At 46.1% G+C, this 15,806-nt stretch overlaps 2 protein-coding genes across 4 annotated transcripts in view; one reads left to right on the top strand and one right to left on the bottom strand.

The window, feature by feature from the left end:
- LOC108490072 overlaps positions 1-8,822 on the top strand; it is a 29,936-nt gene extending 21,114 nt beyond the window's left edge. Inside the window, exons 1-2 of one of the 2 annotated variants that reach the window (XR_003847435.1) lie at positions 196-286; positions 8,550-8,822. Coding sequence is in view for 1 of the 2 variants with exons in the window: in XM_017795032.2 (XP_017650521.1) it covers positions 8,550-8,716 (167 nt within the window). In the remaining variant the exon portion in view is untranslated. Of the gene's footprint in view, positions 1-195; positions 287-8,549 lie in introns of those variants that run through there. The other variant, XM_017795032.2, reaches the window with a different exon arrangement.
- A 4,338-nt stretch (positions 8,823-13,160) lies between these two features.
- Psmb6 (proteasome subunit beta 6) lies at positions 13,161-15,404 on the bottom strand. Of its 2 annotated transcripts, none has more exons than XM_008855901.3 (6): positions 15,254-15,404; positions 14,821-14,888; positions 14,358-14,489; positions 14,111-14,240; positions 13,486-13,630; positions 13,161-13,374 (listed from the first exon to the last, which is right to left on the bottom strand). In XM_008855901.3, the coding sequence occupies exons 1-6, from the start codon at positions 15,353-15,355 to the stop codon at positions 13,232-13,234; spliced, it is 720 nt and encodes a 239-aa protein (XP_008854123.1). In that variant the 5' UTR covers positions 15,356-15,404; the 3' UTR covers positions 13,161-13,231. The 2 variants fall into 2 exon arrangements, with proteins under 2 accessions (XP_008854123.1, XP_008854124.1); XM_008855902.3 differs by having other exon boundaries at positions 13,330-13,393; positions 13,485-13,630.
- Between the last annotated feature and the right edge of the window lie 402 nt (positions 15,405-15,806).

The following is a 15,806-nucleotide window of genomic DNA, read 5'->3' as shown; positions in this document are numbered from 1 at the left end:
CACACCCCAGCGGGGCGGGGCCGGGGCACGGGAGCCTGCCCTCTGGGACGGGACGGACCCCCGCCTCCCTTCTGCGGGAGGCGCGTCAGTCCAGTCCCGCCCCGCTGCCGGCCCGCCCTGCGACCCGCGGGGCCGCCCACTCCCACCCGGGGGCAGCCCATTTCCAGAGGAGCCGCCCACCCCCGCGGGCCCGCCCACTCCCCCGGTCCCGCCCATTCTCCAGGCCCTCCCACTCACCGCCCCCCCATCCCAGGGGTAGCCCTTGGCCCCGCGGGCGCAGTACCAGGTGAGTGCGGCTGGCAGCTAGGGGTCGGGGGCTGTTCCCAGTGGGGTTGTCGGAGCCTGTCCTGCACCACTCTGCGTGAGATCGGCGCCGCGCACATTCTTCCACTATGCGCGGTCCTTGGCTTCACCCGCAGTGCCTGGGATTAGCCTGGATTCGCCTCCTGGGCGAGGACCTGCTAGTACCCCCTTGCTGGGCCTCCTCCGGAAAGCGTTGGTAAAAGCGAGGGAATGAGGGAATGAGAAGAAAAGGCCCAATGATGAGACCGCAAGCTCATTGCTGTATGAGAAATTGCATTCTTTTCTTCATTCACAAACATTTATTGTGCACTTGCTGTTTGCCAGACGCTGAGGGTGCAATAGTAAAACAGTCTATAAATCTGCTCTCCTGTAAACTCCAGTCTAGTGAAAACAGGTCCTAAACTCTCTCTTCCTCTCTTCAGTCTGTCTGCTCCCCAACCCCCGCGGCCCCTAAATTTCCTCCTGACAAACAGTTGAGGAGTTTCTAGTTTCTGTCTTTTGGGTATAACGCTCCGATAAACATTGCTGCACCAATCTTTTTTTGTGAACTTGTTTTAATTTCTCTTCAGTAAATAGCATCAAACTGCTAGGTCATGTGTCTGTTTAACTTAAAAGGAACTGTCAGGAGCTGGGCTTGGTGATGCAGGTTTATAGTCCCAGCACTAGGAAGAATGTGGCAAGAGGATTGTGAGTTGAGGCCAGCCTAGGCTACATAGCAAAACCCTGCCTAAAAAACAAAAATAAAACTGTCCTCCAAAATAGCTGTTTCATTTTACTTTTACTTTTTATGTAGACCAGGCTGGCCTTGAACTCACGAGATCCGCCTGCCTCTGCCTCCCCAGTGCTGGGATTAAAGGGTGGCCTGGCTCATTTTACATTTTTTAAAGAGGAGGCCAGAAGAGGGATCAGATCCCTAGAACTAGAGTTACAAGTGGTTCTGTACCACTTGACTATGTATGGTCCTGAGCAGTACTTACCACTGAGTTATTGATCCAGTCCCTCATTTTATACATATAAAATCAATGTATTGTAGACATTTTACACTGTAAATTTTGGTGTTAGCCATTCTAATAGATGTATTAGGTATATCCTTGCAATTTTATTTACACATTACTGCGTATTAATGTTGACCATATTTCATGTCCTTTCTGGATATTTATTAATATAATCATTTTTTTTTTCTTTTTGAGACAGGGTCTTCCTATAGCCCCAGATGGCCTGGAACTCACTATGTAGACTAGGCTAGCCTCAGACTCACAAAGATCTGCCTGCCTCTGCCTCCCAAGTGCTGGAATTAAAAGAGTGTGCCACCGTACCCAGCTTATTAATATAATCTTTTATAAAGTATCTGCTCAAGTCTTTTGCTAATAAAAAAAATCATATTGTTAGGGCTGGAGATATGGCTCAGATGGCTGCTTTTGTAATAACCTAGGTTTGGTTCCCTCTGCCCACACAGTGGCTTAACCCATCCTTATCACCAGTTTCAGGGGAACCAGCACACTCCTCTGGCCTCCTTGGGTACCAGGCAGGCACATGGTGCATTTACATACATGCAGGCAAGGCACTCATACACATAAAATAAAAATTAAGTCTTTGTTTTTTATTTTATGTGTATGAGTGTTTGCCTGCTTGTAAGTGCATCCATGCCAGAAAAGGGCTTACGATTCCCTGGAACTGAAGTTAAGGACACTTGTTAGCCTCCATGTGGGTGCTGAGAACCAAACATGGGTCATTTGCAAGAAAGGCCAGTGCTCTTAACTTCTGAACCATCTCTTGAACTCACAGAGATCTGCCTGCCTCTGCCTCCCAAGTGTTGAGACTGAAAGCATGCACCACCACACCCAGCCATACTATCTTTTTTTTTTTTTTTTGGTCTTTTTGAGAGAGGGTCTCCCTGTAGCCCCAGCTGTCCTGGAACTCATTTTGTAGCCCAGGCTGCCCTTGACCTCACAGAGATCTGCCTGCCTCTGCCCCCCAAGTGTTGAGACTGAAAGCATGCCCCCCCCCCCCCCGCCAAACTATCTTTTTTTTTTTTTTTTGAGACAGGGTTTCCCTGTAGCCCCAGCTGTCCTGGAACTTACTATATAGACCAAGCTGGACTTGAACTCATAGAGATCCGCCTGCTACCACACCCGGCCATACTATCTTTTAATTGTAAGAGTTCTCTATATATTTGGATACCAGTCTCTTATCATATGCAAATGTAGCTGGGTTTTTGTTTTTGGCTTTTGTTTTCTTTTTTCTTCAATGCTGGAGATTGAATTTAGAATCTCAAGACTTGAAGCTTGTTAGGCAAGCTTTCTACATCCTCGGCCCCTTTTCAATTGTGATTGGGTTTCTGTTTTGTTTTATTTTGGTTATTTTTTGCATGCTGGGTGATTGGGCCAGAGTCTCATACATGCTAGGCAAATACTCTATTACTGAACTACATCTCTAGCTTTTGATATATTCTCACAGTAGACTATTACTCAGTAAAATAATAAAAATAATAACAAATAAAAAGTATAAAGTGTCACAGCTATTTTAGAAACCATTCAAAATGTTAAATGTCGGCTGGGGATATAGCTCAGTTGGTAGAGTTGGTCTGGCATGCACAGACCCTGGGTTTGATCCTCAGCAGCACATTAACCAGGTGTGGTAGCACACGAGTAATCCCAGCACTTGGGAGGTAGAGGCAGGCTCTCTGTGAGTTCAAGGCCAGCCTGGTCTACACAGTGAGCTCCAGGCCAGCTGGGGCTACAGGGAGACCCTGTCTCAAAAAAGACCAAAAAAAAAAAAAAAAAAAAAAGTTAAGGGCTGGAAACATGGCTCAGTATTTAGGAGCACTGGCTGCTCTTGCAGAGGACCAAAGTTCCTACTATAACGACCATCTATAACCCCAGTTCCAGAGAATCTGAGACCTTCTGATCTCTGTAGACATTGCATGCTATGGTGCATTTACATAAATGCAGGCAAAATACTTATACACATAAAAAATCATAAAAAATTAAAAACAGCTAGGTGTGGTGGTGTATGCCTTTGAACCCAGCACTCCAGAGGCAGAGGCGGGTAGATCTCTGTGAGATCAAGGCCAGCCTAGCCTAGTCTATATAGAGAATTCCAGGCAGCCTGGGCCATAGGGAAACCCTTGTCTCAAAAAAAAACAACAAAAAGTTTTAAAAAATATTTGATCTATTATTTTTATTTTATGTGTATGAGTGTATTGTCTATGTGTATTAAGTGTGCCCATGTCATGCAGTGCCCGTGAAGGTCAGAAGAGGGTGTCTTATTCCCTGAACTGGAGTTAGGATCCCTGTTAGCTACCACATGGGTACTGGGAACGGAGCCTGGGTCCTCTACAAGAGCAGCCCGTGCTCTTAACCACTGAGCCATCTCTCTAGCACCTGCCCCCCATTTTTTTTTTCAGAAAGGTTAAATGTAGAGTTACCATATGACCAAGCAATTGGATTCCTCAGTAGATACCCAAGAAAAATACAAACAGGATCGGCAAGATGGCTCAGCAAGTAAAGGCCCCTGCTGCCAAACCTGACAGCTTGAGTGTGATTCTTGAAATCCACCTGGTGAAAGGAGAGAAATGACTTCTACCGGTTGTATTCTGACCTTTGCACTGTGGCATGCAAGTGCACACATATAATAAATACAATAAAAATTAGAAAAAGCATATATTCAAATTAAAAATAAGTGGGCAAGTGTTCATAGCAATATTGTTCCTAATAGCCAAAAGTGGGTACAAGACAAATGCTCATCAGTGGATGAAGATATATCTCTACAATGTAGTATTCTGCAGCCATAGAATGAAACTATGCATTGATACAGCTACTCCCAACTGGGATGAATCTTAAAACATTCTGTGTGAAAGAAACCAGACAAAAAGCCATATATTGCAAGATCCACATATATGTGCATTAGCTACTTTGCTCTTTGCTGTGATCAAATGCCAGACAGAAACAAATTTAAAGGAGGAAAGGTGTTTTTGTTCTCTCTCTCCCCCCCCCCCCCAGTTTAAGAGAATACAGTCCATCCCAGAAGGGAGGGCTTGACAGGCTGCTTGCTCGAATCTGAGTAAATCAGGTAACAGAAACATGAATGCTGGTGCTCAGCTGGCTTCTGCTGTTTTGCCATTTTATTCAGTCCAGGCAGGACGATAGCCATGAGATAGTGCCATCTGTATCCCTTCTCAGTTAAACCTCTCTGGATAACAGGAGTGGTGGTTCACACTTGTAATCCTGGCACTAGGGAGAAGAGGCTGAGGGAGAAAGATGATTGTGAGTTTGAGGCCAGCCTGGGCTACCAAGTGAGATCCTATTTCAAAAAACTAAACCCAAAGGGCTGGAGAGATGGCTCAGTAGTTAAGAGCTAATGCTGCTCTTCCAGAGGACGAGTTTAATTCCCAGCACCCACATCAGGCAGCTTGGCTCACAGTACCTGTAACTCCAGCACTGCACTCACATGTACAAACCACAAACAGACACACACACATATGCACATAATTTAATAATAAAGCAAACTCCTCTCTGGAAACATCCCCACAGACACAGCCAAAGGTGTGTTCTTTAATCCAATCAAGTTGACAATCAAATTAACCACCACAATATGAAATACTCTGATTTTTGAAAGTCCAGAGAAACAGGAATTTGATTAGTGGCTGGCAAGAGCTAGGGAGAGGAGGAATGGGGAATGACATAACAAGTACAAGGGTTTCTTGAGGGTAATGGAAAATCTAAAATTAGTTGTGATGGTTATATAACTGTGATAGTAAAAACCATGGAATTGTATGTCTTAAAAGGGTGAACTTTATGCATAGTCTTATTTACATTGCAATAAACTGTAAGCTACATGAATGGTTGACAGATGAATCTCAAAACCATTAAGCTGAAAGAAACTACACAAAAGAATAATACTGTAGGATTCCATTCATATGAAGTTCTAAAACAGACAAAAACAATTGATAGTAATAAAATCAGATCAGTAGTTGCCTGAGGCGGAGCATGGGCAAGAGACTGCCTATTAATGAACTCTTCCTAAGGGAAATTCTAAAGTGATAGAATGTTTCAGGGCTGGGGTGATGGCTTGGTGGATAAAGTGCTTGTTGCATTAACATGAGGTTCAGATCCTCAGTATCTACATATACCATGCTTGGGGATTGAGGCGATGGTTCAGTGGGTATGCATACCACCCCACACACCACACAAAGCCGGGCATGGTGATGTGCATCATAACCCCGGCACTCAGAGAGATAGAGATAGGTGGACTTTTGGAGCTTGCCCATTAACCAAGCTAGCCAAATCTGTGAATTCCAGGTTCAATAAAGAGACCCTGTCTCAAAAAATAAGGTGGAAGGGGCCAGTGAAATGATCAGCAGGTAAAGGTACCTGCTACCAAGCCTGATTACCTGAGTCCCATCCCCAGGGCCCCCCATGGTGAGAGAAGAAAACTAACTCCAGCAAGTTGTCCTCTGACCTCCACACATGCTGTGGCATAGAGGCAGCCCCCCAACACACACAAAATAAGTAAATAAAAATGTAATAAAAAGGAATTAGAGAACAATAGTGAAAGGTACCCAATGCTGACTTCTGCACACGTGCATACCCACATGAACATGTACATACACATACATCACACATAAATTCATAGACGTATGCATGCATGCACAAAAGAAATGTCTGGTACTCCCATTGGGGTGATGATTTCACGAGTGAGTCCTTGGCAGAACTCATGGAACTGTATAGGAAGATGTGGGTATTCATTATATGTAAACTCAACTTCAAGAAGTATGTTTTTGAGACAAAGTCTCACTGTGTAGCCCAGGCAGGCTGACCTTGAAGTAGCAATCTTTCTGTTTTAGTCTCCCAAGTAATGTTGGATTTCAGGAGTGTTCTGTTACAGCCAGCTCAATTAAAAAAAAAAAGCAAGCAAGCAAGCAAGCAAGCAAGCAAGCAGGTGTAGCTATCACCTATAATCCCAGCACTTGAGCGGTAGAGGCAGTAGGATAAGGAGCTCAAGGCAAGACTTGACTACATTGAGTTACATGCAACCCTGTCTCAAAATATATCGCCCCCCCCCCAAAAAAAGCGGGTTGGTGCTCAGTGATAAAGAGCTTACTAGATATGCATCAGATTCTGGGTTTAATCTCTAGCACTGGGAAAACAAAACAGAAAAATAAACCAACAATGTTGCCCACTCGATTTCCAAGTACAGCACAACCAACTGTGCTTCCTAATAGTCTCCCTGTTGTGGTACCCTTAGGGAATGATAGGACAGTATTTGAACACCTCTACTATAGGGCTTAGGACCTAAAGTGCAAACCTGGGTTCTGGCCACCCTAGATCTGACTGAGGACATCAGTGCCCAGTTGCATACTTGGGGAGCTCAGAGTGGTGGTTAAGGGAGTGGATTCTGGAGTCAGATTGACTTGGGGCGGGGTTGAAGAGGTACCGGTCCTGCTCTGGATAAATGCCCATTTGACCTTGGGCAAGTTACCTTATCTCTTAGTGACTCCCTTTCCTCATCTGTAAAATCAGGATAGCAACAACATACTCAAAAGATCATTAGTATTGCCAGGTGCAGTAGCACATGCCTTTAATCCCAGAGGCAAGTGGATCTCTGCAAGATCGCAAGATCGAGGCTAGCCTGGACTACATAGCAAGTACCAGTGCAGCTACAGGGAGACCCAGTCTCAAAAAAAAAAGGGGGGGGGAGACCAAAGGTAGAACACTTGCCTAGATTTGGCATGACTGAGGTGGAACAACATTATAGCATCTACCCAACACAGCATAACTAATTAGTTACAACCATCCCCATGAAAAGGGACAGCAGCACTTGGGGACAAGTGCAGTGGCACTCACCTGTAGTTCCAGCAGTTAGGAGCATCACTTGAACAAGAATCTGGAGACCAGGTGGGGCAATATTTTGAGATTCATATAGCAAAATGATAACAACAGCAAAGCACAAACAAACGACTGGGACAAGCTACCAGACAGCCAGGCCTGGTGGTATATGCCTGTAAAGCTAGTTCTGGGAGGCTGAGGCAGGAGAATTACCAAGCCTGTGAGGCCAGCCTGGGTGAGTTCCTGTCTCCAAAACTAAAACCAACCAACCAAACGAGTTACCAGACCATTTAATGAGAATATATGCTTTTCTCTGGATAAAAATTTTCATGCTAAAAGAGTAGTCTTTAATTTTTACATCTTAGACACTTCAAATTCTCATCCTAAAATAAAATAATAAAAAATCAAAAGAAGAAAATGATGACAGGGTAGCTCAGTGGGCCCTGGGTCTGACCCCCCAATACCAAAAAAAAAAAAAATCCAAACACCCCCCAAAACCAAAAAAAAAAAAAAATCCAAACAAAGCATATCCATGCCCAGCAATGTCTAGCCTAACCCAAAGTTGTAGGGCATTGTTCTACTGAATTTTCACAGTGTTACCAGCACCCCCTTCTGCCTCTGCCATGATACCCTTCCCAATATCCTCCTGCTTTTCCATTGGGGATAAGAGAGCCCCCAAATTAAGGGGGCATAAAATGTAAGTAATTGAAAGGGGATATTCCCTCACCCCTTCTCTCCACCCCTTTTCTCCCCCCTCTATCCCCTGGCGCCTATAATCACCAGGCGGTCTGAGGCTAAGTGGTAGTTTTACTCACGGTGGAGGGGCTTGGAAACCACACCCCTCTCCCTGGGGCCCTCCTGGCCCTTCCCAACATCCCAGACTCCTCCACTGTTGAGATGGGTCTGAAGGGGGCTTGGTGTTTCTCATGGTGTGGGTGCCGGAGACAGCGGGGGACTGAAAGAGGATCAGGTATGGGGGTGACTGGGGGGAAAGTGGCTGTCAGGCAGGCATGGGGGAGAAAGATAAACCTTCAGACCAGTGAAGGAAAAACATCCTGTCTCCTTGGTGGGATGTCTCATGTCTCCTCAGGACTGACTGAAGAGGGCTGAGACTAGGGAAGAATGGAAAATGGGGCCCCATGGTAAAAATGTAGGAATTCCAAGATGGTGACAGCAGAGCACTGCCTCAAGCTTAAGGGTGCTTTTGAGGGTGCAAGGGATTTGGGGAGCCCTTTGTGACTTCTCAGGCCATCTCCCAGAGAAGCCAGCTCTGCTTTAGACATTCCCTCTCCATAGCCCGGCTGCTGTCACCGCCACTCCTCAGTCTTCCTAGCTTCTTTCCCCTTCAACTGTGGTGAGAGGTACCGGGAGTTGAACCCTGACCACCAACCCCTCTTCTTCCTCCAATTCCCCTTTTAGGCCTGGGTCCTGCTTCCCCTCCAGATCCTAGCCCAGTTGTAGCCCCCACTGTGGCCGAAGGAGGGCTGCCCTCCCCAGGGGCTGGTGCCTACTTAAGCCGGAAAGCGCGACTCTCCTTCCGCCACCAGCTGCATGACGTGGCATCGGCCAATGACTCGACCATTTGAAGGGGACAACCAGGAGCTGAACCTTCAAGAAGACTCAGCAACCTTCTGTCACCACGTTTCCCAATGGTCCTATCATGACTTTGAAAATTAAATTTGTGCAGGGTTACCAAGTGTTGTGTATGAGTGTTGGGTGGGGGTAATTGGGGACTAATACACTGGGGTACAGGGCTGAGGTGAGAAGTGTGTCACCAAATGGAAATGGGAGTCGGGCACAGAATGGTGAATATGAGGCAGACCCCAAGTATGACTAGCAGGAAACTCTTGCTGAAATCAAGCTTCAGAGTTGAGTTTGGTGAGAGCTGGGGGCTGGACAGGACAGCAGGTGGAATTGAACAAGGAGTTTTTTCAATAAATATCTAGTGTTGGGCTGAAGGTAAATCAGTGAGTAAAAATGCTTGCTGCACAAGTCTAATGGCTTGAGTTTGATCACTGGAACACTCAAAAGGCTGAGGTCCAAAACACAGCCGAAATCCCAGCACTTGTACCTACTTAAACAAGAAAGCCCAACTCTTCCTTCCACCACCAGTTGCATGATGTGGCACCAGCCACGGGGGTAATTAGAGGCGGAGACAAGAGAAATCAGTAGGAAGCTTGCAGGCTAGCTAGCCTGGAGTAGGCAGCAGACGGAAATGAGCAGACAGAAACGAGCCAGACCCTACCTTAATGAGGTGTAAGGAGAAAACGCCAGAAAGCTGACCTCTGACCTCCACATGTACGATGTGGCACGAACATGTGTATGCACATGCACAATAAATAACATTTTTTAAAAAGTGTAAGTGGAAGAGGATGTGGAAAAAATGCAAGAGAGAGAATGGGAAGAGGGCTATAAAATGCTGTTTTCTAGATGATGTCCTCAAGCTCAAGAATTCATAGCAGCTGCTCATGATTGAGCCAGTCAACATTCCAGCACGGATTGGGGAGGAGCTCATGAGGCCCCAACCTCAGCTGACAAGCTACTGGCAATTGATGGTTGTTGGGAAAAGGAGAGTCAATTTTCTTTGATCCCTGGTACCTTGTGTGGTCCCTGGTACCTTGCCCAAGCTCCAGTGGATGGCCCCACACCTGTATGATTTGGGCAGCAGTAATTTGACTCAGAGCTTTATACACACACATGTACATGCACACACAAAGTAATTTATGTGACTCAGCATTTTATACACATACACATACAGATGAAGATTGGAGGGGGACATGCTGGGGGGAGGGGGAGAGCTTCGGTGAGGAGAGAGAAGTGCGTGGGATGGATATGATCAAGATACATCATATAGATGTATAAAATTTCCAAAGAATAAATTTTTTAAAAAATTTGTTTTGAGACAGGATCTCACCATGTAGCTCTAGCTGGCCTGAAACTTGCTATGTAAACCAGGCTGGCCTCTATCTCACAGAGATCTGCCTGTCTCTGCCTCCTGAGTGCTGGCATTGAAGGCATACGCCACTACATGCAGCTGCTTTAAAATGTAGTATCTGGTCCCTGCTAGGCCCTGAGGATTCACTAATAAATCAGGAAGAATTCTTTCCTTTTACTGAGTAGGTAGTAGATAAATGAAAAATGAGCAGACTTTAAGAGTGATGAAGAAAATGAAATGGTAATATGAGACTAGGACAGGGGCAGGAGTGGTTCTTCAATTTCAAGGGGACTTCCTGATGAGTAGCTTTGGAACAGCTGGGGAATGATGTGGCAACGTTGTCATTGATTGGAACAGATGTGAGGCTCTGGCGTAGCATGCTGATGAGGGAGGTTGTGCATGTGTGGAGGGATGGGATCTATAGAAAGTCTCTGTAACACTAAATTCTGCAGTGAATCTCAAATTACTCTAAAAAATAAAAGTTTAACCAGGCACGATGGTTCCCGTCTTTAATTCCAGAACTTGGGAGACTAAGGTAGGAAGGTTGCCCCAAGTTTCAGGCAACCCTAGGCTACATAGTAAGTTCCAGGTTAGTCTGGTTTACAGAAGGAATTGGGCATAATTCTACAGGCCCCTAATTCCTCACTCTGTGAGGAAAGATCATGAGTTCAAGGAAAACCTGGGCTATATAAAGAACCTTTGTCTAAATTCATAGGGCACAAGATGTAGCTCAGTAGTAGATCACTTTATCATGTGCAGAGCCTTGGGCTTGATACCTAGCACTGCAAAACAAAACCAGAAAGAACCATCGAGCAAATATTTAAGTACAAAATCCCACAGGTTAGAAAACAGAAAAACAAAACAAACCCAGTGATGAGTCAAGGGTAGGCAGATGTTAGGTCTTCCAGTTCATAGTAAGTAGCCAAAGTATTCTAGGTGAACTGATAAAAAGATACTGAGGAATGTTTAACAGAGAAGCAACATGGTCTCACATCCACAAAGATCTCTTTGGTTGCAATATGGGAAAGGACTGCAGAAGGGCAGTGTGGAGATGGTGAGGAATATACTTTCACAGTTTTTAGAACTGAACCGTGAAGTTGAGTGCAAGAGACAGAGGAATCAAAGAGGATGATGCTTAGGGAGAATGGGTTTTGGCATGAAAATAGAAAATATTTTAAGTTTGGGGCTGGGAAATGGCACAGAGATTACGAGTACTGGTTGCTCTTGCCAAGGGCCCAGGTTTGGGTCCCAGCACCCACATGGTGGCTAACAATGATCTGTAACTCCACTTCCAGGGATCTGATTCTGTCTTCTAGTCTCCTTGGGCACCAGGTATGCATGTGATGCACTTACATAACACTCAAGCACACACACACACATATATATATATATATTTTTTTTTTATTATTTTATGAGTGTATTGCCTGTATGTATGTAAGTGCATTAGTGTCACGAAATGCCCACAGAGGTCAGAACTGGGTCTCAGATCCCCTGGAACTTGAGTTAAAAAGTTGTTAGCAGCTGGGTGTGGTGGCGCATGCCTTTAATCCCAGCACTTGGGAGGCAGAGGCAGGCAGATCTCTGTGAGTTCAAGGCCAGCCTGGTCTACATAGTGAGTTCCAGGGCAGCTGGGGCTATAGGGAGACCCTGTCTCAAAAAGACAACAACAACAAAAAGTTGTTAGCTACCATGTGGGTGCTGGAAATTGAACCCAGGTACTCTGTAAGAGCAGCCAGTGCTCTTAATGCTGAGCCATCTCTCCAGCCCATATAAAATCTTTTTAAGTAGTTTTAAAACTGAGGTGCACATTTGGGGTAAGAGATCTTTCTCTGCGTATCACTTAATTTAGGACCTTACCACATATGATTATTCACATTGTCAACTTGGAGTTTAGAATCACCATGGAAACAAACTTCTGGGGATGTCTGAGGGAGTTCTAGATTAGGCTAATTGAGGTAGATGACCCACCCAAAATGCAGGAGGCACCATTCCATGGGCTAAGGTCCCAGAATGAATAAAGAGAAGCAAGCTGAGCATAAGCAGTCACTGCTTTCTGACTGTGGGCACAATGTAACCAGCTGCCTCACGCTTCTGCCACCATACTGTCTCCACCATGATGGGCTCACACTATGAGCCAAAATAAACATTTTCTTCCTAAAATTGCAATGAAATAAGTAACTAATGTACTATTCCCTTAGGAATCATCTTTCCCACCCTCTGAAATACTCCAAAGTCTGTACATGTGGCTTCTATGGTTCCCTGATCTGTAGGAGAAAAGAAAACTGGAAAAGACTGAGCTATGTCAGTCACTGAGCACCACTGAGCTCCTTGATCCTTGGTTTGAGTAGAGACAGGTCTGAAAGAGTCAGAGTCCATTCTCAATCTCATGGGAGTGGTAGCTTACAGAACTGGACAAAAGCACTCTGCCACCCAACATCCATCTTAAATTCCACTTGAAGACAAAGCCCATCTCTTTCCCTAAAGCCAAGGAAGACACATGGCTATGATGAAGTGACTGGGGAAAGAAGGGATCATGAAGTTGGCCTGGGGGGAAGAGTTTTAGCCTTAGGGTCAGTAGTTACCATAACTAGCAGCAGATAGGCAGGGAAAGCAACCTGAATACCACTTTGGACTTGGGATATTGCTGGCAGTCCCTACATGAACTACACTCTGGTGGTTCAGATATCTAGATTTGTGGAGCAACAGTGATCTAGAGAAAAGGGCTTAAAAAACCACTCATGGCTAGGCATGGTGGCATATACCTGTGATCCCAGCACTCAAGAGGCAAAGGCAGGAGGATCAGCACAAGTTCAATGATAGCCTGAGCTACAAGAGACCCAGTCTCAAAATAAGAAAAATAAATTCAACCAACCAACCAACCAACCAACCAACCAACCAACCAACCAAGAAAAATACTTCCCAAACAACCACCACCACCACAACCATGTATACAAAGGTTTAGTGATGAATGGAGTATTTATAATCCCCCCTTCATCACCTCTCCAATTCATTCTGAGTTCAGGGCACTACCTTGCTCAAGAGTGGACCAGACAAGTTCAAAATTGAGGTCAAGAAAAGAACCCCAAGCAGAAGCATTCTCTTGACAAACTGTTTATTAAATGTTGTATTCTCATGATGTCTCTCATTGTGTCCTAGAATACAGGATTCAGGGAAGTGGTATAGTGGCAATGCTGAATTTGGGTATCTGATCTCCCAAAAGTACCTGCCTCTCTACCCCCGATTCTTGAATGGCTGCCAAGCGGATCACTCCTCCACTGGAGCCATCCCGTTCCATAGCCAAAGCGAGAGCTGTAGATAAAGGAGAAATTGGGTTTGGAGTTAGGTGCTGAGATACTTAAGGAATATGGTGCTTGGGTAGTGAAAGCTGAAGCTCACAGGCTCAGAAGCCCAAGTTCTCACCATTGGCAGTAAACTGCAGACACTCTTCCTTGGTCATGCCTTCTCGGTAGGTAGCATCAACATAACCATAGATATATGAGCTCCCGGAGCCTCCAATGGCAAAGGACTGCCTTACCATCATGCCTCCCATGGGAACTGAGTACACCTGCCAGATGGAAGGATGAGAAAGTCCCCAGCTGCCCTTTTCCCCAGATACATGCACTCACCTGTCCATTTTGATTTTGGTCTAGGGCATTTATGGTGGGGTAGAGACAGAAATTTTTAAATGGCTAGGGTCTGGACTAGAGCTGGCAGTTTGTAAATTGCCTGCTGGGCAACTATTGAGGACTTCAGTTTGAATCCCTAGTACCTATGTAAAAGCTGGGCATGTCTATAACCCCTGCACTGGGAGGAGGGAGGCAGAGAAAGGATGATCCCTGGTGGTCATTAGCCAGCCAGCCTAGCCAAATGGTGAGCCCCATGTACAGTGAGAGACTTTGTCTTAAGAAATAAGGTCAAGAGGACAGAGCAGCCATCTCAGGTAGACCTCTGGCCTCCACACATGCAGACACCCACAGGAACATGTACATAAAGGACAGGAGGTTCAAAGGTGTGGCTGTAGTGCTCTGGTAGGGGAGGGCCTGACCTGCCCTCCTTCTTGAGGGTCCCAGCCTGCAATGATGATTCCTGCCATCAGGTCTTCTCGGTATCGGTAACACATCTCCTTAAAGAGGCTGGCAGCTGTGTGCACCAGCGGAGGTTCATTCAGTTCAATACTAGAGCGTGGGGTTGGAAGGCCACAAAGGAAACAGTATCAGGACCTGGAATCAGGCTTTGAGTACCCCATGTCCCAGCTCCCTTTGGATACTTGCTCCTCCCCTGCCCACAAGCACCTGTGAAAACCAAGCTGGTAAGTGACAGCATCAGCTACTGCTTGGGTATCAGCTGCTGAGCCTGAGCGGCAGCAGAAAATATGATCATGAATAGGAGTTAGTTTGTCCGTCACTCGATTGGCGATGTAGGACCTGCAGGACGGCAGAAGAATGAAAGAAGGACCCTGCTTGCTTCTCACCACTCCACTACACCACTAACCACTCCCTCGGGCCTCAGCGATAGGAATACTAGTAGTATTACCTATTGGTTCTTACTGAAACGAAGGAGGACGCATGGAGAACAGACTTTTACAAGTAATTCATCAAAGGATGAAGGGAGCTGGAAGTAGCACATCGGGGACAGAATCTTATCTCTAAGGAGAGGAGAAACTACTCTTCCCACAGTGGTCTGAGGGGATTAAGGATGGACAGGCAGGCAGGGTCGGGAGGTAAAGATGTGAAGACTTTTCTGTTTTGGCCTCACCCAGTAGTTGTTCTGGAGTCCGCTCCCAGAACCACGCCCCCATTAAATTGCACAGCCATGATTGTGGTCTGGGGGAAAAAAAAAGGTGAGTCTGAGCCTTGCCAGCATACGTCAACCTCAGTCATTCCTCACTCAGTTTCCATTAATACAAAATGCGTTGAGTCACGGACCCATAATCAAATCTTATGGGGGGGCCTCAACACTCCAAAGAACACAAGGACGCCAACCTTCAGAGCCCAGGATCGGGACGTGTGTGCCTCGGCCCGCCGTTCAACTCACGCCATTCCAGCATCCTGGGCGCCTCTCCCTCTCCCTCCAGCATAGCAGCAGTCCACCTCTCCACCCACCTTCACTCTGCCCAACCCACTCAGGCTTTACGCCTTCCCTCGCGTCAGGCCGTGTCCAGTCTCTTGAATTCAGACTCTCTCCTCACCCCTGTGGAGACTTCCCGGTTTTCCCAATCTGGGGTCAGGGCCTCTGGCCCCCAGGCCGGTGCAGGTCCTACTCCGCGAGCAGCTACTAAGGTGTCCGCCATCTTCCTCCTCTACAGCTGCCACAAAGCAACTCTGTCGTAAAGCGCTCTGTCACTCGCTTTCGACACTAGCTGCCGCCTTCAGGGAGCGAAGCTAAACTGCAGTTAACGGCAGAAGGGAAAAGATAGGCGTAAGGACGGTTTGTTTGCGACAGTTGAGCACTAGATGGCAGCGGTTGACGGCAGAAGGGAAAAGATGGACGTAAGGATGGTTTGTTTGCGACAGTTGAGCACTTGATGGAAGTGTGCCAAGCAAGCAAGCAAGCAAGCATGCAAAAAAAGGAAAAGAAAAAAAGAAAGAAATCCTCCAAACCCACACTATTAGCCAGCTGTCTTGGAGGCGTGTCCAACTTGCAGCCTGCCTGTGCCCCGAGGTTCTCTATAGCTATGAATGCAGCACAAACACAAAATTGTAAACTTAAAATATTGAGGTTTTTTTGTTTGATTTTAGGGT

This window comes from Nannospalax galili, unplaced genomic scaffold (genome assembly GCF_000622305.1).
Source record: "Nannospalax galili isolate Female #2095 unplaced genomic scaffold, S.galili_v1.0 scaffold146, whole genome shotgun sequence".
NCBI lineage: Eukaryota > Metazoa > Chordata > Mammalia > Rodentia > Spalacidae > Nannospalax > Nannospalax galili.
Note: the sequence above shows the minus strand (reverse complement) of the source record. Positions and strands in the feature narration are given on the sequence as shown.